Below are 21,309 nucleotides of genomic sequence, written 5' to 3'. Positions count from 1 at the left end.
AAGTTCCGCTTTAAAGTGTGACTACTTCCGCTGGTACCCACGTTTTTACCCCTCTACGGACTAAAAACCCCACATTCCCAGCTAAAATAGACGGCTTTACATCCTAAAATGAGACCGTTAACTGAGGAGGAGACAAAAACGATGTTTGAGAAGCTATCAAAGTAGTAAGTGAGCTTAAAATTATCTTCATTGGCCCGGAAGGGAGCAACTTTCAATAATATGTATTAGCTTGCATGTTAGCATTCATGTGATCACTGTATGTCTTTCCCAAAAAGCATAGGGGAAAACATTAAGCTTCTCGTTGACCGACCCGATGGCACCTATTGCTTCAGGCTACATCAAGACCGTGTATACTACATGAGGTAATTATTGGTTAATACAAATATATAATTATTTCATTAGCACATGGAGCTCCATGCTGTTCACGTATTTTGTGATGGCATGTTTCAAATTGTTCAAAACCTGTTTTTCACATATACGGAAGTACTTCCTCCAAGGAGTTCTCAATATCAGAGAATCATTTCTCATTCATTTAAAAAGCCATTAATTAAAAATTATTTAATATACTTATACATTTTGTAAATAACTGTAAATGACCATCTAGAACAACTTTCTTCACCATACATACAATGTAAAAAAGCTTTTATCACAGCTAAATAAGACAAAATCTTCTGATCTTGTCTATTATGGTTGTTAAATTTGTATCTTTTTGAAACTGATCATGTTCAGTCTTTGAGCTGACTTAAATATCGAATGAATACCATTTTTCTATTTTGTCTTATGTGTAACAAAGTGCTTTTCTGGCTTAAATGTTCTTTTTCCTGATAACAGCATTCTTTTCCTCATCTCTCCCTTAAAAGCTTTGCCATTGGTTAACTGAGAATCTTATAGAGAACTACTTTCTCTGTCCACAGCGAGAAAATTCTCAAGTTGACCACAAACTTTTCCAGAGACAAACTTATTTCGGTGGGAACATGCTTTGGAAAATTCACAAAGACCAAGAAGTTCCGCCTGCACATCACAGCTCTGGACTTCCTGGCTCCCTATGCAAAGGTGTGTATGCTCTGCACGATTCCTTCCCATGCCAGTTGGAGTAGAGATAAAACAGAGACAACACTGGTTAAAATTGAAAGCAGACGTACATGATCTGAAACTATCATGTCCTCAGTTCAAGGTGTGGGTGAAACCTGGAGCAGAGCAGTCTTTCTTGTACGGGAACCATGTGCTGAAGTCTGGCCTCGGTAGAATTACTGAAAACACGATGCAGTATCAAGGAGTTGTGGTTTACTCCATGGCTGATGTACCTTTGGTAAGTTTATTTCTGACTCCCACTGTTTTGCATTTAAAATACTTGAATGTGGACCCTGTTTTTCAAAAGTATTTTGACTGGAAAGGCTCAGTTGGGTTACCATAAGGTGACTTTAAAAAGTCCGCCTCATTCTGTGGCAGCATTCTTTGAACAATTAAAGTTCAGCCTATTCTAGAAGGACTAGAAAAGTCAGTGCCGTTCAGAGGATTGCAAGGCGTTCAATAGGATTAGTTCACGCTTGTTAATTGATGATGTAACAGAAGCAACAATAGCAACTCACTCTGAAGTTTGGCACTTGTCAATAGCTGCTGAAAAATAACATTTTTAAAAACTACCTTTGCAAAGTTATACTGCTACATCTGAAGTTATTTTTAAGCAAGAAGTTGTTTTCCTGCTGGAAATGACAGAGGCATCTTGCAAGAGAGGGAAGAATCGCTGGCATGCCGAAACCTCCAATGTTGCCCAAGATAAAAATACTTATCCAACTATCTAATATTGCTGAAAACCTTGGTGTAGTTTTCTATTTTCATGATCTGGCTAGGGTGTAAACAATTTTGCTTAGCTATAAATGTGGCCCTGGAGCCGGTAACAGAGCTGAGTGCAGGTCATTTCTGAGCTCATTTGTTTTAACCATGACTTGCTGCAGAGAGCTGCTGTTTTTCCATGTTTGAAAAACAGCTGCTCCAGAGAGCATTTAGCATGATTTAAAAATTTACCCTCACAATTTTCAATGGTTAAGAATAATTTCTGACATACTAAACATAAACTGTCCTAGAAGCAGAGGGATTTTCACTTAAATTAGACAATGTATCCAAGTTCTTGCTTCACCTAAAGCTTTGAATGTTCCCTGCTTTTATTGTCAGGGTTTTGGAGTAGCAGCCAAGTCCACACAGGAATGTCGGCGAGTAGATCCCATGTCCATCGTTGTGTTCCACCAGGCCGACGTGGGGGAGTTCATCAGGAGCGAGGACACGCTGACATAAACTCCCTGCATCTGGATGGACAGTTTTTCATTTTCTCATTTAGAAATGTGGGTCCAGAACAGCTGGAGGTCACAGCCCCTCGTTTTGCCCACGTGACATTTCACTGTGACTTGGCGGGATGAGAGCGTCGCCTTCTTCTTGCTGTGGGATCCACATCTGGAGAATATTTTTCTGCAGTCCCACAACGCCGATATGTTTCTATTGAGTTATTTTTATATTGCAAACCTGGAATATGTGGAGTCTTTTATGGATTCCTTTAAAAAAAATCACCAAATCGAAGGTGGTGGTGCTGTTTTTTTTTCCCTCTAAATGTTTTTCTCTTAATAAACCAATTATCCTACTCTTGCAGTGATTGGGGTTTTATGATTACGCTTTTATTTTATCCATGATAAACTGGGGATTTTAGCATGAACCAGGGACCTCATATCTTTACCAATCACAAGTTTAATGCAGGCGTAATAAAAACACTGGCCTTTTTATGTATTTGTTGGTCATTTATTACCTGTGAAAACCAAGATGCTTTAAAGCACAGGGCTGTAATCTGTGCCATTCTTTTCCAAAAGTCCTTTAAAGTAAGACTGCTTAAGCATGGATGACTCCTTTAGCAAGAAATAGACAAATTAATCCAGTTTTTTCTTTTTTTTTTTTTTACAGCTCGTTAAAAAAAAAAACTTCTAAACGGAAACAAATGATTCAAACTTAACAGTTTCTGGACTGAACTTTGAATTAAAAAAAAAAAAAAAAGAAAATCTTACAAAATGAAATTAAACCACTTTTTTATTCTTCAATGTCCGCCACCTGTCTTTGATGTTGACATTGGTGCGCTCATTAAAGGAGTAGTACGCCTTTATCTTACTCCAGTTCCCCTCGCCAAACTTCTTGACCCCTTGAATTAAGTTCTCCGTTTCGCTCTCGGTCCACCTCTGCAACAGTTGAAACAATAAAAGATGGTCAGGTTTGTACTGCTTTGAAAAGCTGAAACCTTTTAATCTAAATTAAGAAGTATGCTTCTGGAATTAAGTTCCAGATTAAATGCTTAATCTGAGTATCGCCAAGCCTCTGACAACAAAATCACAAGGATGTTCAGTTTACCTAAAAAGGCCTTTGAGCACAAAAGTATCGGTGGATTTGCCTTGATCCAACTAATAAACGTTACTTTACCGAAGGATACGAGAAGCGTATTGGATACTTGGCACTGTTCTGATTTATCGAGCATTTTATGCCGCATATATAGATGTGAAACATCCTGGTGGGGGGAAAAACAACTGCCAAAGAAAAGGGTCCATGTTTTTGGTAGTTAAAAGTGACCTGTTAGGAAGAACGGTCACTTTTATCAAACCCAGTCAAATTGGATCATTATAACACTAAATAAAAACAAAACAAAGTACAAGCAAGTTCCAAACATGATTAATCAGTTTAATTTAAAAATTGAGCAAAAAAAAATGTTTTGATTATTTCTCCAGGCCATTATGTCCAATCTTCAATTTCCTTTACTGAAGGCATCAAAAGAAACCTGCTTCATATTGCCAAGCAGGTTCTTTTGAGCTGATTTCTTGAGAATCTGGCAGTAGTGTGTGTAACTAGTAGAACTAAACAGAAATGCTGAGTTAATCACTTTTAATACTTAAATTAAAAGAGCTTGGGAGACAGGATTTATTTCCTGTCTCATTGGTTTAAATAGCTTTTTTTGTCTTAAATTTTGTTCAAACATTTAAATGTGCAAAAGAACTGAAAAGTGAAAAAAAAAAACCTGTTAAAGGGGCAAGAACTTCTACACCGAAAACCTAAGTTAGCACCGATTCTTTTCAGTTGACTGTTTTATTTAACGTATTGCTTACCCTTCTGTTTCCTGAATTTGAGATGGTGCTTTCATTTGATCCTGATCCTGTAGTAGAAAACATAAATAATGCTTATATTGTTAGATTTTCACAGTCAGATTAGCATCGATTAGATTCTGATAGCTGAGGAAGTATTACCTCTTTTCTTTATGGAGGGGAAAAGGGAGTCCTCATCGATCCATGTCTCCTTTTCCTCCGTTATATTTTTGTGTCCTCTCCTGTAAAGATGAAGAAGCTTTTAAGAAACTGAGTTTTTCCTCTTACTGGCAAAGCAAAAAACTTCCCATAATAAAAACATGCAGGATTAAACAACGACATGGCAGAGGACATTGATTAACGTATAACAGTTTATAATATATCAATTCTTATATAAATACAAAAAAAAGAGTCAATGTGGTGATTTTACACTTTCAGATAAGGATGAAGACACATTTATGTTCATTAACTGACAGCAGCTGATTATCTCTGCTTCACTAACCAAAGCGATTTGATGGGAATCTTGCTTTGACCATCTTTGTGAGGAGTGGAGCTCTTCTGAGGGACAGCGTCAGGAGAGGACACATCAGCCGACGTGTCCAACGAAGAGTCTGACATACAAACATGCTCTCCACTGCTCGGGTCACTGGTTAAGATGAAGTAAAGGTTTCCCCACACAGACCTGAGTCAACTCAGATTTTACACTACATTAAACATATGTATAACGTGATTCCTCTCACCATGCTTTAGAACTCTTGGATATCCATTTGAGCGGTCGCTTCTTTGGACTTTTGGAGACGTTTGTGTGCGCCTGTTGCTCGTCCTTGATTTCTGACGCTTCTCTGGATCTGTCGGCTTGTCTGCCATGGAAGTAAATCAATGTTTTTAGCATAACAACAGTGAAAATATTCGTCTATTTAACAGATGACATCAGCCAGACAATGAGTAGATTGAACTCATGCAGTGATTTAGTTCAAAACTAACGTTGGAATCTTAATAAACGTTTCTTATTGGAAATTGTAGAGGGTGACAGTGAGTGTTCAGACCAGACATTTTTTCAGTACCGTGCAATAAAATTTTTGACTTGATTTCATTTAATGATTTTACAGAAAACTCAATGATAGGATTTCATAATATATAAGCTATGATCATCAAAATGATCAGAAATAAGCATTTGCTAAATATTGTGTGTGTAATAAATCTGTAATATACATGATTTTCAGTTCTGTATTCGAATGACTGAAATGTAAAAACTTTTCAGTGATATTTTAATTTACTCAGATGTTACTCTGACTAATACTGCAAACTGAAAAATTGCTAAATCTTTGGGACTCCCTGAAGTCAGGTCAGTGTGAGGCGACACTACACTTGGACGTACCTGCTGGATGATTCATTCGGCCGCTCCAGTTCTTTTTTCCCACTCGGTGGGGTTTCCCCTTCACTGTCTGATGAGCATTCGATGAAACTAGTTGAAGCTCTGAAAAACATATGTTTTTTTAATCCACATACAGTTCTTAAAGAAAGAAGAGAAAGCAGACATGTTGGGATAAAATGTAAAAGCAGCAACTAACAGAGGAAGATGGAGGTAAGCTAACCTGCTCGCTGAATTGCTGCCGCGCCTGGGAAGCTTTCTCCTGGGCCTCGAATGTTCTCTTTCTGAATTTGAGAACTGCAGGGTGCTCAGCTCTTGATTTGATGGGGACGGCATCTGTGGAGAGTCCGTTGTCCTCGTCTCGACCTCCAGGTCCTCGGTAGCCGTTGTGCACTGTGAGCTCGGCTGGCTGTCCGGCTCGACCACAAACCGGGCCACCGTGTAGAGAGTCTTTGAGAGTGACCCTGCTGCTGCTTGGCGCCCTCCGCCCGTCTGTGTCATCTGGTCAGCTGGGAAAGCTTCCATAGGGCTGACTGACTTTCTCTGAAACAGGGCTTCTTGCTCTGAGTTCTGAGTGGCGCCTCTAACAGAATCAGTGCATCTCTCCAGGCTGAGGCACACTCTTTTCTGAGATTCTTCCTCCACTTCTTGCTCCAAGTCAGAAAATGTTTTTTCTTCCAAGCACTGAGCCAGGGCTTTGTAGGCTACTTCGAGTTTGCTCTTCTGGATGAATATAGACCTTCTGAAAGGTGTGGGAGAGAACCAAAAGAAAAAAAAAATGACTGAAGTTTTAAAACCACACAACAGGATTCCCAAAAAAGTTCTGAAATCTAATAGAATCTCAAATTTAGAGAGCAGATAGTTACTAAATATGGAAATGGCAAAATTCAGACATTAGAATGCACAAACAGTTGGATGAAAAGAAAAATAGATGGATGGATGGATGGATGGATAATAGAACAGATAGACAAAAGCAAATGAAAGGACAGATGAATGCACAAATTTGAGGTATGCCTTTTATCTAAAAAACACAAAAAGTTGCTTTTAGAAACTTAGATTTTTATCATGTTGACAATAAGATATGGAATAAAATTTATATAAAATATAGATAACATCAATGTCACACCTTTCCAGTCACTGGAAAGGTGTGACCTGGAAAGGTGGAAAGTCACACCTTACCAGTGTGACATTAGTGTCACACCTTTCCAGTGTGACATTAGTGTCACACCTTTCCAGTGTGACATTAGTGTCACACCTTTCCAGTCACTGGAAAGGTGTGACACTAATGTCATTAGTCAAATTAAATTTCATATGGTTAAAGTCTTTTAAAAGTGTAGTAACTCTGGCAAGATAAACACTGCATAAATAATAATAAAATCAAAAGAGGTCATTAGAAAGATTTCAGAACATAAAAGCAGTTGAAACTTTCCTTACCTTGATCTGAACTGAAAGCCGTTTACTTGTGGGCTGTATGACGGACTGGCTTCCTCCTGCTCGTCGCTCCTCACTGCTCCATCACGTTCAACTTCAATTCGTGACTCAACAAGGCTCAATGCAGCCTGTTAAGCACACATATATTTATACTACCATCTTCAAAACAAAAAGTCCAAGAGGCGGTGTCTTAAACTCAATTGTCAGTGTGCAAACCTTGTGAAGAAAAGGGACAGTAAAAGGGCAGAGCTTCTGGCAAAAACACAGCATCTCCTTCCTAAACTGTGGGAAGTTGATCTGGTTGATGACTTTGTGTTTGTTACTCTTCTGACAGATGAGATTCATTAATGTGGCTCTCTGTGGAGAATCAGATGTTGACAAGCAAAGAAACTGCTTAAATTTGTAGTCAAGGAAGGTAACGATTGTCTGTTCACAAATAGTCAGGAAAATCATGTTTTCTCTACCATCTCAGAGATTTACTGAATGAACTGAAAAAATGCTTGCGGATTTACTGCTTCCCATCAATCACTGAACTCATATTTAGTTCCTCAACCACATGTTATGTTATGTCAAGAAATATTCCAACCCAGGGGAGCTGAATGACAGTTCACAATTCCTTCGTTTGAATTGCAGAAACACTATATAATCTACGATATTAGTTTAGAAGCTGCAGAATGGGAACATGTTAAAGATTGATTGGGTGGACTTACCTTTTCATTCCCTGGACTGGGGAAGTACAGAGTGAGTGCAGCTTTTGCCTTATCAAATACCCCATTCTTTATGAAAATCACCAGGATCTAAAAAATAAAAAAATTGCTAGATCAAAACTGCCTTTTCAGGATATCTCCCATGTTTTTAATTAGAGAAATGATCAGCACATTTCTTCATCAACAATATGCAGTAGTAATTATCTACTACAATACGTAGAATTACTACTGCTGGTTAAATCTGAGGTCGGATGATTTGCCGGACTTATCAATTACAACTGATGTAGCCTCCGACTTTGCAAAGAAGGATGTTTTGTGTGTTTGAGTTAAAAAAGTATCAAAACCAGAACAGTAACAAGTTTATATATATAAAAACGTGAATAAATCACCTACCATCTCTTTAATTAATGTGGATACATAGTTGAAATCAGCTTGAGGAATTTGGAAATTTGCCTTCATACTTTCCAGCAAGTTTAGGGCCGATTCCAGCGGAGTTTTGGACTGATCGGGTTCAAAACACACATCTGAGGGACAGAATTAACAATAACTGCAAGGCTTGGTTACCATAACAGCAGGACTGACAGTGGGACGAATGGAACGAAATGAAAGACAAGATCAAGTAATATCTCATTATTATATTATTATTACTGGCATTTTGCCAGTGCATTGACTAAACCAACATACGCAAAACTATGAGAATATCACAAGTTATTCTTAACATTTCACTTAAAAGAAATGCATTTGTGTTGATAACATGAAAAAATGAACTCACCAAGTTTTTCTCCTTCGTTTATGCGAGACAGGAACTGCAACACTCTGATCTTCAAGGGCATGTCATCAACACTTTCAATGGGACGTTCAAGGACTTCTAAGGAGATCAGAAATTATACACTCAGTAATCCACATCCATAATCCTTCCTTTACTCTTCAAGATTTTTCCAATTAATTTAAGGTTCATTTGATGCAAATTATGAAGCAGTTTCATATTATTATCACATAAAGGATAAAGTTCACAAATTTGGCTAAATGGTAACGTATTAAATGTAATTTAATACATATTTCACTGCTGAAATAAACGAGTTGGCTTAACACCTTGTGTGGCAGGGATTATTATTTGGGAATTTACAAACACGAGGAATAAATAATATTCCTGAAATAAAAGTCTGCAATAGCAGGAGTCTAGTTAAAAGCAACACAAAATAAAACAAGTATTTCACATAAACTTCCCAGTTGTTTCATGTCGCTCTTCTTGCTAGGTGCTTGCTGAATCTAGAATATGAATACAGTAAGTTTACATTTCAGTCTGCAACGCTAGAGAATGTGAAACTGTCCTACAACATTAAGCGCAAACATAATAAACATTTGGTATAGTTAATAGACAACCAGTAGTTTCACTTTGTTGACGCTAAAGTTACTACAGACAGACATGAGAAGCTAGGCAAGTTAAAGCTAGTTTAGAATAGAAGTGCTTACCGTCCAGCATGTCTCTAATAGCACAAAAATCCGCATACTGCTGGTTCTTGAAGAACTCCACCGTCAGAGAAAAGTAATATTCCACCAGCCAGCGGTTAACAACCTCCTCCACTTTTACTTGACCGATGTTTACACTTTTGTTTGCCGCCATGTTCGCGCTTCACTTCTCTTCTTCTTCCGGTTTAATGGTGGTTGGTAAAGTGATCTCCGGCGCTATACTGCCTCCTCCGAGCGTTATGTGAACTGCTGCGAATAACTACCTCCATTTTTGACACGCCCTTGACACGGAAGTGCGCTGAATGGATTATTTTATTAATTAAGTATACAGCTGTTAAAATTCTATATATATTATTCTTATTCAATTATTTTTACAAAAATGTACAAGCCATGTTGTATGTTATTTGTGTGACCAGCCATCACGCTGTCATGCTTAGTGATTTTGTAAAATGTCTTAAAGTGACTGAAAGAAAACATGTTCAAATGAAAAATAAAAAAGGAGTTTTCCAGTTATTTTTATTATTTATAATGTAGTTAAATATTCTGATTTTCTCAATGCCTGCAATCCCTATTTAGAAGCAGTTACATTTCAGTTTATTCACTTTTATTTAATTCCCAAACAAAACCAGTTTCACTGTTTTCAAGAAAATCTAAATCAAATGACTACTTGACACACAGAATTGTTTTTTTTTTTTTTTTTTTAGAAATAAACCAGTGAGTGTGGTACCTACTGGAGGCACGACATATCTGCATTAGCTAATGTCTATTTCTACTTATTCATCCGATAAGTAAAACTGAGCTCACACTATTGTTTATTTCCATTTTCTTGCTGCTTTTATGTTTCAGAAGGGGGAAGAAGTTGACCATGTGGAATTTGATCATCTGTGATAATGACGCAGAACAGGATTATGAGGTGTTAACCAAAGCAGAAAAATAATGTAAGTGGTGTGATCAGTCACTTTCAGTGTCAAAAGTGTAGCTAAATATATACTATATTGGTAAACATAAGTTATTGGCCTCGACAAGAGTAATATCGGCCCAATTTTCATATCTGTGCATCCCCTATAAGTAATCACTTTTCCTTTTCTTTTTTTTTTTTTTAAACAGTCACAGTCCAGAGAACAAGTTATTTTATTCAAGTTTATTATGGAAAAAAAATGGCATTAAGGATGACAAAAAAAATTTGACACAATTTAAATAAAAATAAAACTCAACATTCAGTTTATATTGTTAATAATTACTTTTATACTTTGTTTATAAAGCTGAATGATTTTTGTTCTTGAAGACATATTCCCTCTAGCCAGAGAACCCAATCTCCCATAACTGTTTATGGTGGAACTATAAATATGTATTAAAACATCCATCCTGCTACTGTACATGACAACAAGTCTCTGCATTTAAAAAAACATCAGTTTCAACTTTAACCTGCGACCTTGGTGGAAAACCCTCTTTGAGAGCATAGTGTTGTACAGATGGGTTTTCACTACGTTCGACCACCATCCACAGTCAAGTAACACACAAAGATCTCTTTTAAAATTAAATCACACAGAATTATCCGAGCATGAATAACTCTGCCATATGTTAATATGTTAACTCTTGATTAGCTGATAGCCCTGACTGGCCTCTACTGCTTCTAACACTTTGTGTTGATTAGTGACACAGTACCTTTTCGTTACTGAATGTCATTTTGCAACGATTGCTGCTTGATTAGCATTATTTGTGGACCCATCAAATAATACAGCATATTTCCTGATTCTTTCTCAAATCTCTACCAATCTACACTTTTTTTTGCTGTATTAATTTTTACTAAGCATGCTGTTTGAACAGTTCTGAATATAAACAAGTAGTATACCAACATTATGCTGTGATCGTCCTACAGAGCAGCTAAATAAACGGAGAAACAAGAGGCCAGTATTTGGAAAGTCCCCTGATGTCACTGTGTGCTCAGTGTTCTGTCCCCTTCGCCTGACGTAGGTAGCTTTTACATTCTTATGACAGCGTTTTCCTAAAAACATAAAAAATAAAATAAAATCATTATGTCCTCAGAGGTTTTAATATGTAAACAGGTGAGATTTTTCTTTCCTGACTACCACAGATGAGAACAGACAGCAGTATATAATAACAACAACTAAAGATATGAGACTTAAAAGATTTAATTTGACAATACTTGAGCACCACCATCGTTTTAGACAATATTTAACTATAAAATTCAGGAAGCATTGGCCTCAAGTGCGTACAGGCTGATCACTCCTGCCACAGGGTAATGTGAAGGTGGGCGTCTTCACAAACACGATAGATCATTTTAACAGCTTTAGTGCTATGATACACTCCTGCTCTGCCGACTGATATCGCAGGGGTTTAAATTTGTAGAGTGGAAAAAAAAAAAAAAAGGCATTGAAAGAATCTGTTGAGCTCCTCAAGTTATGGTTCACCATTAAAGATTGTGTAATGAAATAAAAAAAAAGCTTGGTTTTGTCGCCCGATAATGTTGTGCTAGTTTTTCAGAAGAACCATTTAACAAAAAAAGTACCACACAGTTGCCAAGCAGCATGCAAAGCAGCCATGTCTCAGACTTGGCTCCGTCTTGAACAGCTTGAGTGGTTGTTTTCAGTGTTTGAATGCAACATAATCTCATTATCGTGTTCTTGTATAATCCTACCACACAGAAAAGTCTCCTCCAGTTCACAGCACAACGAAAAAAAAAAAAAAAAAAAAAATACAAAAAAAGGAAAACAATTCAGACTTGGTAACATTCAATCCAGTGCCTGAATTATTTTGTAATGAAAATACAGGGAGGCATGTCAGTGATCTGACCATTTGTTTCAGAAACGCTCCAGAGACGTTAAGCAGCATGTAGGCAGGGATGAATTGCAAATCTATAGACATGGAAAATGATTTTCTAATCCAAACGTGGACCCAGACCAGCAGTAGTCATCTCCTGTGAGTCGTCACGGTGAGCTGGAGAGGAGTTGTCGTGGTGATAAGGCGTCAGCAGTCACTCAAAGATGGAATATTTTTTACAGGCTCCCGTAAGCACAAAAAAAACAAAAAAAAAAACAGAAAAATTCAGCTCAGAGAAGAACTACAAGACGAAGAGGACGACTTGAGGAGAAAAGCCATTTGGTCCTCTTGACTAAAAATAAGGCTTGGGTTCACCATGGCCTGTTTCTTTAAAAGACAGCCACTTCCAGGCTGACTGACTGGTACATGCATGTTGGAGCACACAGTTCAATCACTGCTGTTCGTTGTGCTCTACACACCAGGCTGTTTTAAACTATGTAGTGCATTTCTTGGACTGTGGTTCCCATGTCTGACTCCAGATGAGTACTGAGCATTTCTCCCCTTGAGATCCTTTTGCCTTCTTCCAGAGACGATAAAACCTAACTCCGTTCACATCCCTTATGACGAAGATGCTTGCTATAAATCACATATTCGCATCTCCAACATTACTTTTCGTTGTGAGGAAGAAAAATCTCGAGTTCTGTTCGTGCTTTTCCAAAATCCACACAAACAAAGCGAAAAGGACTAACAGCCCGATTATTGGGAACACAAGTGCAGAGCAACACAAATAGTGTTGGGTGTTAAACAGCCGGTGGGAGTCAAGAGTTGTGATGCTCCAGGGTCCTGCTGTAGCAGCCTGTGCGTCACCCCCTCCATAGGCGCTCTCTCTGGATGAAACGGTCCATCTGAGCCCCCGCCAGGCGGGCTAACAAGAAATCCAGCTTTAGGCAGCCAACGTGTGTGAGCTCCATCACTGCCCAGCTTGTCAGACGGAGAACTCCGAGCCACCGCGGCGACCCTGGGTCACCACCAACAGACGGCGCAGACGCAGGCCCGTGAATGGGTTGCACCACAGAAGGGACGGCGGACCCCCAAAAACAGATTTCATTCCGTCCCACCTCATGTGACGCTCCCATGTTGGCTTCTCGTTCTTAAGACGTTCAATCTCCTGGAAGACATGGAAATCAGTTCAGAAAGAGTCAGATTGTGAATAAATGATCTCAAGTGAATTTCTAACATTTCTGTTCCCCTAACAGAACCTCAATAGCGTAACGGAAACCTGACATACTTATCTTTTACCCATCTGGATGTTCAGTTCATTTATTTATACCTGTTTACCTGCATCTGAATAATAAATATAAATTGAAATCAGTCATTCTGACTTGAGAACCTAAAAACAAAGCTTGTTTTGTATGTGTGTGCACCAGTTTAGCACAGACGCTACTGCAACTTTTTACGCCAAACAGCTACTATTAAGCAACTTCATTTATTATTCTAGATCACAAATTTTACAGAAAGACTTACAAAAGGCAAGTGCAATATATGCAATTAAAGTTTCATCCAGACTTCTTATCAGTCTGTGTAATTATGCATATGTGCATAACATACTAATAGTTTGGTCAACCTTCCAGCTTTACGCCTACCCAGCTCGGAAATCACAAATCTAAACCCAGAGCAGCAAACGGTGACGGAGTTTGCGTGAATACTGACCGTCTCATCATTGCAGATGGAGTGAATCTGTGTGCCAAACATCACAGCTGTAAAAGTGAGGAAGAGGATGGCTTCAAGACAGAGGAAGATCAGCAACAAGACCGACACCCCCGGCGAGAAGTCACTGCATTCTGAACAGGACAAAAAAAAAAAAAAAAAAAAAAATCAGAGGTTCGTACAGTGTAGAGGAGTGACTGAAATGTTTTTTGCTATGCTTAAAGCAGGCTGTGTATATCTGAATAGAAGACACAGTGTTGAGGTTCCACCTCATAAAGCAGTGGGAGCTGGTAATCTACTGACAGATGTAGAAAAACTCATTCAGCAATCTTGTCGGCTGCAGAGATTGTTTACAAAGCAAAAGAACAGCATTTTCTTCACAGCCAAGAGACGCAGTGTAATTTGAATTAATACGAAAAAATGAGCTGATTCATTCCTGCAGACCACAGTGAAGCATAAAGAGCAATAGCAAGTGAATGAGGGTTGTGAGAAACAATTCTGGTGATCTCTGAGCAGAAGAAGGAGAAATCCCTTTATTTCCTCTGATCTCTGCATCTCCACTTGTGCATTTTAAGATGCAATTCTAAATTCCCTTCACATTTTGAAACGTCTTTTAATGCAAACTTATCTTGCGAGTTCTTACCGTTCCACTGCACCTTAATACATGTGAAGAAGTGCATCCCACTGAGGCCCAGAGCATGGGCGGAAATCAAGGCTATGTACATCTGTGGAGCAAAAACAGTGGACAAAGAAACAGAAACATGAAATTTCTACATGAAAAAATAAGACAATTCACACAAAAGTTAATGTTTTATAGCTTCATTTTCAGTCAATGAAAGTGTGGATGGCAGGGGGAGCTGCAACACTCAGCCATATATGGCAGCTTTATTTTTCTGTCTTCAGAAAAATCCAGTCAGGGTGGGAAGCCATAAAAAGTGCTGATCTTATCAAGGGAGTCCCAGATGGCAGCGAGTGCACATTTAATGTAGGTCTGCTCCTGCTCTTCACTACAGCTCAGAGCTCTGAACTTCAGCTGATCAAAGGGAGGTTCTGCCTCCACAAAATAAGCATAGTATCATAAATGTTATAAGCTCAGACAATTTCAAACAACCTAATCATATTTAGGAATTAAGAATCAAAACAAGCGACATGCACACTTTACTACAGCAGTGATAACATTTCAAAAGAGCTGGCGATCTGTGTCACACCCTCTTGCAAGACTTGCCACTTCCTTCCTTAACGTCTGTGTACTTACAGTAAAAAGAACAAAGAATCTCTGATTCTTTTCTCCCACGCAGTTATTGACCCAGGGACAGTGATGATCCATCTTCCGGATGCATCGTTTACAAATGCTGCAGGGAGGACACACAGGTTAGCTTGAGAAAACAGTAATATATTCACAAACACAGCTTTAATAAATATCCATGTTGTTGAGTTAGCTGGGTTAAGCAATTTTAATTTCAACATACAAAAGAGTTTGTATGTGTGAGTAGCACTAGTTCAGAGACTAACTGATGCAGGTGAAAGCTTATTTTAAATTTTTAAATTTGCTGTCTGTGAAAAAAACTGTTGACCACACTGACAATCTGCTGCAGTTTGAGTGCTGTCAGCATTAATGCTTCAAAACATCCCATTGCTAGGCAGAAGAAAGGATAAACAGCTTTTGTCACACACCTGCAGTGGTGTGCTCTTTCAGGTTTGATGCTGCAACACTTCGGACACTTGTAGATGACTTCTCCAGGCTTCAGCTGCAGGCTCTCCATGTACTCCTTGGTTGCATTGCCCTTAGGAACTGCACCCTAAAATGTGGCAAAGGCAGCAAGGCAACTGACTTCAGTTGATGCATCATTTTATTAAATTACGTTGTGATTTTATGTCTCTATTAAAACTGGTGCAACTTAAAGAGAACAAGTCTAATATCAGCATTTGTTTCCTGGCTACCCATATATCAGATCATATCCCTCTGACTAAAGCAGCTAAAAGTGTCTAAAGATTCCCAGCCCCTTGAGGTCTGAACTGCTTTGTAACTTCAATTGTTAAATTTAACTCTTGTTTATAAACTCATCTTTTCTCTCCGGTCTCTGACACATACTATAAACTGACTGGGAAATGTTAAAAACTCATGAAGTGAAAACTCCTCTTTTATCAGAGAGGTGAAGATGTGAACTCTGATGTTGAATTACATTGAAGCCCTGATACGCAGTCTTGGTTAAAGGAGCTACTCTCCAGAGTCTATGCAGAGAACATCCTACTGCAAACTACTCCCAGCTCGGTGTCCCACATTATACGAGCAAGTGACTGGCTCTGTACCGGGAGCTGTAACTTAAACTCTTCTCTGACTGCAAAAACCAGAATAAATGTATATACCTTCCTTTGCATGTGCAGTAATACGCTATTTGAAACTCCTTTCTTTGCTCCACTTTGCATCCAAGTGTTTAATACTTCTAATATCTTCCCACTGTACTGAGTGTGACAGTCCTTACTGGGTCAGTCAACATGGTGCGCAGGTGTGATGCCAGCGCGAGCACAGCCAGCGAGTTGAAGGTGGCCCCGTTCAGCAGAGAGTACCAGAAGTTCTTGGCAGGCAGAAGCATGACAAAGTTCACCACAAACTCTGCGTACAGGACCAGAAACCAGGTCATGGTGGCGCACACCATGCCGCAGCTGTCCTGAATGAACCAGACCGTGCGGTTCCCAGCTGAGTGCCCTGCGTTTGGACCTCCGACCATCACCCCGGCTCCCAGGCTGCCCGCCTCTACGTCTGCGCCGGCGGCCAGCAGCGGGTGGTGCTGCTCCATGTCTCGTAGTCGGTGGTTTGAAGACTGCATCGTGCCCTGTGGAAGAAACAAAAACTGACTCTAGTCTTCTGGCTTCATTTTGACAAACTACTGACATAAAGGAAGTAATTAAAACAAGAGATGAAACTACTTAAGTGAAAGTCGTCTTCAGAAATGGACTGAAGTCATTTTATTTGACACCTTTTGGAAATGCTTAAAATATGGTCACTGGCTCTCAGTTTGCCTTGCAGCTCCGCCTGTCAGAAGCCTGAGTCACCAAAGCTTTTAACTTTTGTTTTCAGGCCAAGGTCGGCGGGTAACATTCAGCAGAAACAGGAAGATAAAGCCCGCAGCTTCAAGATCAATCAATGGATACCCATGTCTCTTTGGAAAACTGATCCAAAGGCTGCAGTTCATATGGGCTAATAATAAGCTGCTGCTGCTGCTGCCAGGCCTGATTGTTATTGACCCATAGAACTGAATAAAACAGAGTTTCAGGTTTTTCTAGAGTAAAAGAGGAAACCTGAAATGCAATTTACTTAGAGGTCATTTCTAAAAGCATCCACCTATCTGTATCAAAACATCATCAAAACTCAAATTGTAACAACATAGGGGAAAAAAAAACCCCAACATTGTCAATTTCTACAAAATAAAAAAGAAAACAACATTTAATGTTCCTTTAACAGATTCATGACTCTCACATCTCCTTTAAAACTGCAATGCTTCAGCAACAGTCAAGTTGGATCAATCGAGGTTGTAAATATTTTATCCACACAAGCATGTGCCACAACTGGAGAGGATGAAGACCAAATAAAGACTGTTTTTTTTTTTATATTAGTAATAAATAAATAAACCAATCCCAAAATTCAGAACAGGTTGGCACATCTTTCTCCTTTCTAACTGTCAAAACACACAGCAGCTGCTGCCACATACACCGATATTGATTCCAATTTTCCATTGTTTTAATTTCACTCTTTATCAAAAATATGAGGACATGTCTGGGAAGCGGTAAAGGGTTTGAAATCATAGTAGAACCGTCAATATTTTTAGACACGGCAGTAAAACTAGGCTCAGGTTTTAAAAGTCTGACATCATCTCATACACACAGGGAAACCGATCTGCACAACTCAACTGCAGATGTTTGTATTTGTTGATGTTTTTAGGAACTAAATGGAGATATGAGCTGCATAGCGTTTTGGGATCTGAGCAAAACTAGCATTTATGTCAAAAACAACAGGAAAGAAATGTTTTATCGTTCTCCAATTTAAAAAAAAAAAAGAATAAGGAACCTGCAAAAAAAGTTACATCTTAAACTTAAAATTACCCAAATGTAATAGTCTGTATAATTATGCGTACTAGCAGAAAACAGGAGCAGTGGAAATCATCATTAAAATAGTACGACTACTTTTTCTGAATTAGCTAACCACCAAATTTCAGGGGAAATGCAACATGCATGCAAATTTTGGCCTGCTTTTTTTTTTAATTAGAGATCATTTAGATAACTGCCCAAAGTTGTGGTAGAAAAAAACTAGTTTAAGTTGTAAACAACTTCTAGTTTGGTGAACTGGTGCATTCAGCTGCTCTGAAGCAAAATGCGGCTCATTTCTCTAAAGTAAATGAGGCATTTCCAGTGACACGGCTGGTGCTGAGTTGTCAACGTTTAGCTAGCAGCCTAAAAAAATGTTTGCTTCTCTTGTCGTCCACTCACTCCCTCTGCAAAATGGAAAGGTTTTTGTCTTGTTTCCCTAACACCTGACTGTGGGTGTTCTCTTAGTGAGACCAGTTTTACTGCATCAGACCCCACCCTTTGTTTTAAAATAACCTGTGATATATATATATATATATATATATATATATATATATATATATATATATATATATATATATATATATATATTAGAACTTATATATTCCTGTTGAATGAGGAACAGCAGGAATGAGTATTGAAGGATTTTTCAACAGCTGTTTCACTGAGTTTTCTTTTCAGTTGTGTAACTAATGTGGGACGCATATTTTATGCCGAAACGTTGACTCCCCAGCAGCACGTATCAGCTTTTGCTCCAGGCTTGTTTTAAGAGGGGCAGACAGGCCTCTAGATGTTTGGAAAAAGGAAACGGAAAATAAAACGAGATTAGTTTTTTGCTTATAAATAAGTAATAGGGAAAAAAAAAAGGCCAGTCGACAAACTACAGTAAATTCCTTCTTACTGTCCACATATGAATCAGAAGATACTTTTCGCAGTACAACAGTATTGATTTTCTTGAAGTGAAGTCAAGAAGGATCGATTAAAGTCCCACTAAATGACTGTCCAGCTGACTGGACTCAGGGAAAAACATATTTGTCTCCCTCATATTTTCTTTTCAAAACCAGCAATCTGGCCAAGACTACCTTACAAAATAGATCGCTGATGTCAGCACATCCAATACGTCTATAACATATTTTCATTAAACAGCAGCCCACATGGAAAAAAACAACAATTATAATTGCGATTTATTCTGCTGGAGGTTTCTTCCTGTTAAAAGGGAGTTGTTCTTTTCCACTGTTACCATTTGCTTGCTCAGGAGAAGCAGCTGGGTTTTTTTTAGAGAACTGCTTATCATCTGGTATCATAAAGTGATTTTTACTGCACTTTTATAGAACGAGAGTTGAACTGAAATGTCTGTGACAGAGACGCCTTTAGGAATGGATCGTGCATTGGATTTGTTTGTCTTGTCCAATCCCTTGAGGTTACATTTGCTGTAAATTTATATTTTATAAAGAAATTGAATGTAATCATATATTGATAGCTTAACTTAATCCAACTACATGCAAAAAAAGTCCAAGAAACAAATAAAAACTTATTTTCCAGAGACTATTGCCCAAATAAAATTCCCTTAATTCTGATACAAACGGAGGTTTATTTTTAAGAGTCACATCAAGAAATCAAATATTAAGGTATTGAAGATGCACCAATTAAATTAGCGAGTTTCCTGATTTCTCATTGATAATCAGTAATTCAAACAGTGAAAAATCATAATTCACAATTTCTTGTCTTTAAACTCATACACAATTAGAATTTACCGTGATATAATGTTCTTTTTGATTTTTGCTAAAATAAACACATTTTGCTTAAGTGTAAAATGAGGATACTTGTAACACCATCAATTTAAAAACAATACTTCCTTCATGAAGGAAGTATTCACCTGCAGCAACTTTTCTTTGTTATTGTATGTCCTTAAGAAAAACCGGAAAGGTAAAAATTTAAATCAACAGGTGAGACCAAAGCCAGAATTTGTTAAGAAGAACTTAATCTTTTTCTTTCTGACTGTCTCATATATCTCCCCATGTTTTAATTTTTCTAAGCCACACTTAAGAGTAAGGAATGCAAGTTCCCCACCTTTTAAATAAGTCAAAAAGAGCTAGTGTAGTTTTAAGAAATGTGAGAATGTCAATTTCAACATACCTGATATTACTGAGCTTTACAACAACATGCTGTGGTGTGCTGAGCACCATTAAGGAAGAAGCTCATGTGCAGAGATGGGAATGTTGGCTGAGACCTGAAAAGAACAGAGAATGGAAAATGTGTCATTGCAGAGCAAATGCCTTCAAAAAGTTGAAGATTTACTGTAAAAATACTAGTTGAAGCTCAACACCATCGTATATCTGTCAGCATTTTTTTTTACTAAATACTTCTAAATATGTCAGTAAATCTTAGAAAGAAAGCACCATAAACTACACCATTATTAAACGTTGTACTGAAGAAGTCAGCTCAAGCTTTCATTTTAGATCACCACTATTTACAGAAGTCTGACTTCCTCTCTGGATGTCATGTAGGATTTGCCAACTACTCAGGAAACACGCCCATCATTTTTCGTAATAAGGTGGCACTGCATTTCTTCTATTTTTTCCCTCCCAAATACTGTGCTCAAGTTTTACAGACCCTGTTGCTGCTAAAGGTTTGGTCTAATTCCCTCCTTATTTTTTCATTGTCAGTCAAAATAACCTTTGTAATAATAAACCAAGAAGCCAGTTAACCTGAGCTCCCTAATCACCACCTTCAGTTATATCATCTGATGTCGGTGTGGCAAAGGTATGAGTAATGTTCAATAAGTCATAGGCAGAATTTGCTTTTTTTCCCTTCCTGTTAGTTTTAATAACAACTGAAAGGGCTCTCTCAGACGCGATAAGCCCAGACGTCTCCATCTGCCCCAATATCCCTCATCACACCGAGCTGGCTGCTGGATCTCGCTGGCTAACTAGCCGCTGAAAGAAGCTAACAAACGATAGCGTGCTAGCTGTGTATGCAAATACCTCAACACTGTCAGCTGAATTACATACCTTTGCCGACTTTACCTCATACGTGAGGAACTCCTTATCAGTATATTTCTATTTCCATTTATATTAAACCCGCAGCCAACACAGTGGAGCATCGGCAGATTGAGCACATCGCTCAAACAACAGGCTGACAGTGACCAGTAACGACGAAGCTTCCGGGGCTTCGCTTCGGCTTTTCCCGCTGTCATTCGCAACTCTCCGGCGAGTGATGTCGTTCCAAATAGCGCCACCCTGTGCTCAAAGGCAGAAGTGAAATACGAAAGTGCATTAATGTCAAACGTCCACTGACCGGCGCTATTGGACAGATTTCGTAACATTTTTGCCAGACAAAACGGCACCCCATATTTCAACCAAAGGACAAAACGTCAAATATAAAATGCTGAACTGAAGTAAAGACTAAATAAACAATCACATAAAATTATTTGTTTCTTCATATATGCCAATGTACATAAAACCAGAGCTCAAAGACAAAATATGTACGGCACCAGATTATAGCTTTTTTTCCTGCAAATTTCCTTTTAAGTCCTAGGGCCTCCAGGGACGGAAAAAATAGATTAATTGATAAAACAAAAACAAACAAACAAAGATATGAAAACCTAAACTGCAGTGAAGCTAATTTGTCCCATATCTTATTCCCATACACT

General features: G+C 38.4%; 3 protein-coding genes across 4 annotated transcripts; 1 reads left to right on the top strand and 2 right to left on the bottom strand.

The window, feature by feature from the left end:
* Nucleotides 1–10: 10 nt before the first annotated feature.
* nip7 (NIP7 nucleolar pre-rRNA processing protein) lies at nt 11–2,641 on the top strand. Its single transcript, XM_015037339.1, has 5 exons — nt 11–164; nt 276–362; nt 915–1,053; nt 1,169–1,309; nt 2,173–2,641. The coding sequence occupies exons 1-5, from the start codon at nt 109–111 to the stop codon at nt 2,290–2,292; spliced, it is 543 nt and encodes a 180-aa protein (XP_014892825.1). The 5' UTR covers nt 11–108; the 3' UTR covers nt 2,293–2,641.
* Nucleotides 2,642–2,772: 131 nt separating this feature from the next.
* Nucleotides 2,773–9,303, bottom strand: LOC106950461 (telomeric repeat-binding factor 2-like). 2 transcript variants are annotated; one of them, XM_015037337.1, is made up of 13 exons: nt 9,090–9,303; nt 8,389–8,484; nt 8,010–8,140; nt 7,620–7,706; nt 7,126–7,266; nt 6,913–7,037; nt 5,702–6,229; nt 5,485–5,583; nt 4,847–4,966; nt 4,609–4,752; nt 4,269–4,348; nt 4,131–4,177; nt 2,773–3,215 (listed from the first exon to the last, which is right to left on the bottom strand). In XM_015037337.1, the coding sequence occupies exons 1-13, from the start codon at nt 9,238–9,240 to the stop codon at nt 3,057–3,059; spliced, it is 1,908 nt and encodes a 635-aa protein (XP_014892823.1). In that variant the 5' UTR covers nt 9,241–9,303; the 3' UTR covers nt 2,773–3,056. The 2 variants fall into 2 exon arrangements, with proteins under 2 accessions (XP_014892823.1, XP_014892824.1); XM_015037338.1 differs by having other exon boundaries at nt 5,702–6,220; nt 9,090–9,302.
* Nucleotides 9,304–10,846: 1,543 nt separating this feature from the next.
* On the bottom strand, nt 10,847–20,864 carry zdhhc7 (zDHHC palmitoyltransferase 7). The gene is made up of 8 exons (XM_015037336.1): nt 20,669–20,864; nt 19,794–19,887; nt 16,058–16,408; nt 15,249–15,373; nt 14,830–14,926; nt 14,218–14,299; nt 13,578–13,708; nt 10,847–13,035 (listed from the first exon to the last, which is right to left on the bottom strand). The coding sequence occupies exons 3-8, from the start codon at nt 16,400–16,402 to the stop codon at nt 12,853–12,855; spliced, it is 963 nt and encodes a 320-aa protein (XP_014892822.1). The 5' UTR covers nt 16,403–16,408; nt 19,794–19,887; nt 20,669–20,864; the 3' UTR covers nt 10,847–12,852.
* Between the last annotated feature and the right edge of the window lie 445 nt (nt 20,865–21,309).

The sequence above is a fragment of the Poecilia latipinna genome, unplaced genomic scaffold (assembly GCF_001443285.1).
Source record: "Poecilia latipinna isolate Pla-1442-1.1 unplaced genomic scaffold, P_latipinna-1.0 Scaffold402, whole genome shotgun sequence".
In the NCBI taxonomy this organism is placed as follows: Eukaryota; Metazoa; Chordata; class Actinopteri; order Cyprinodontiformes; family Poeciliidae; genus Poecilia; species Poecilia latipinna.
This window is presented reverse-complemented; position numbering and strand designations above follow the sequence as displayed.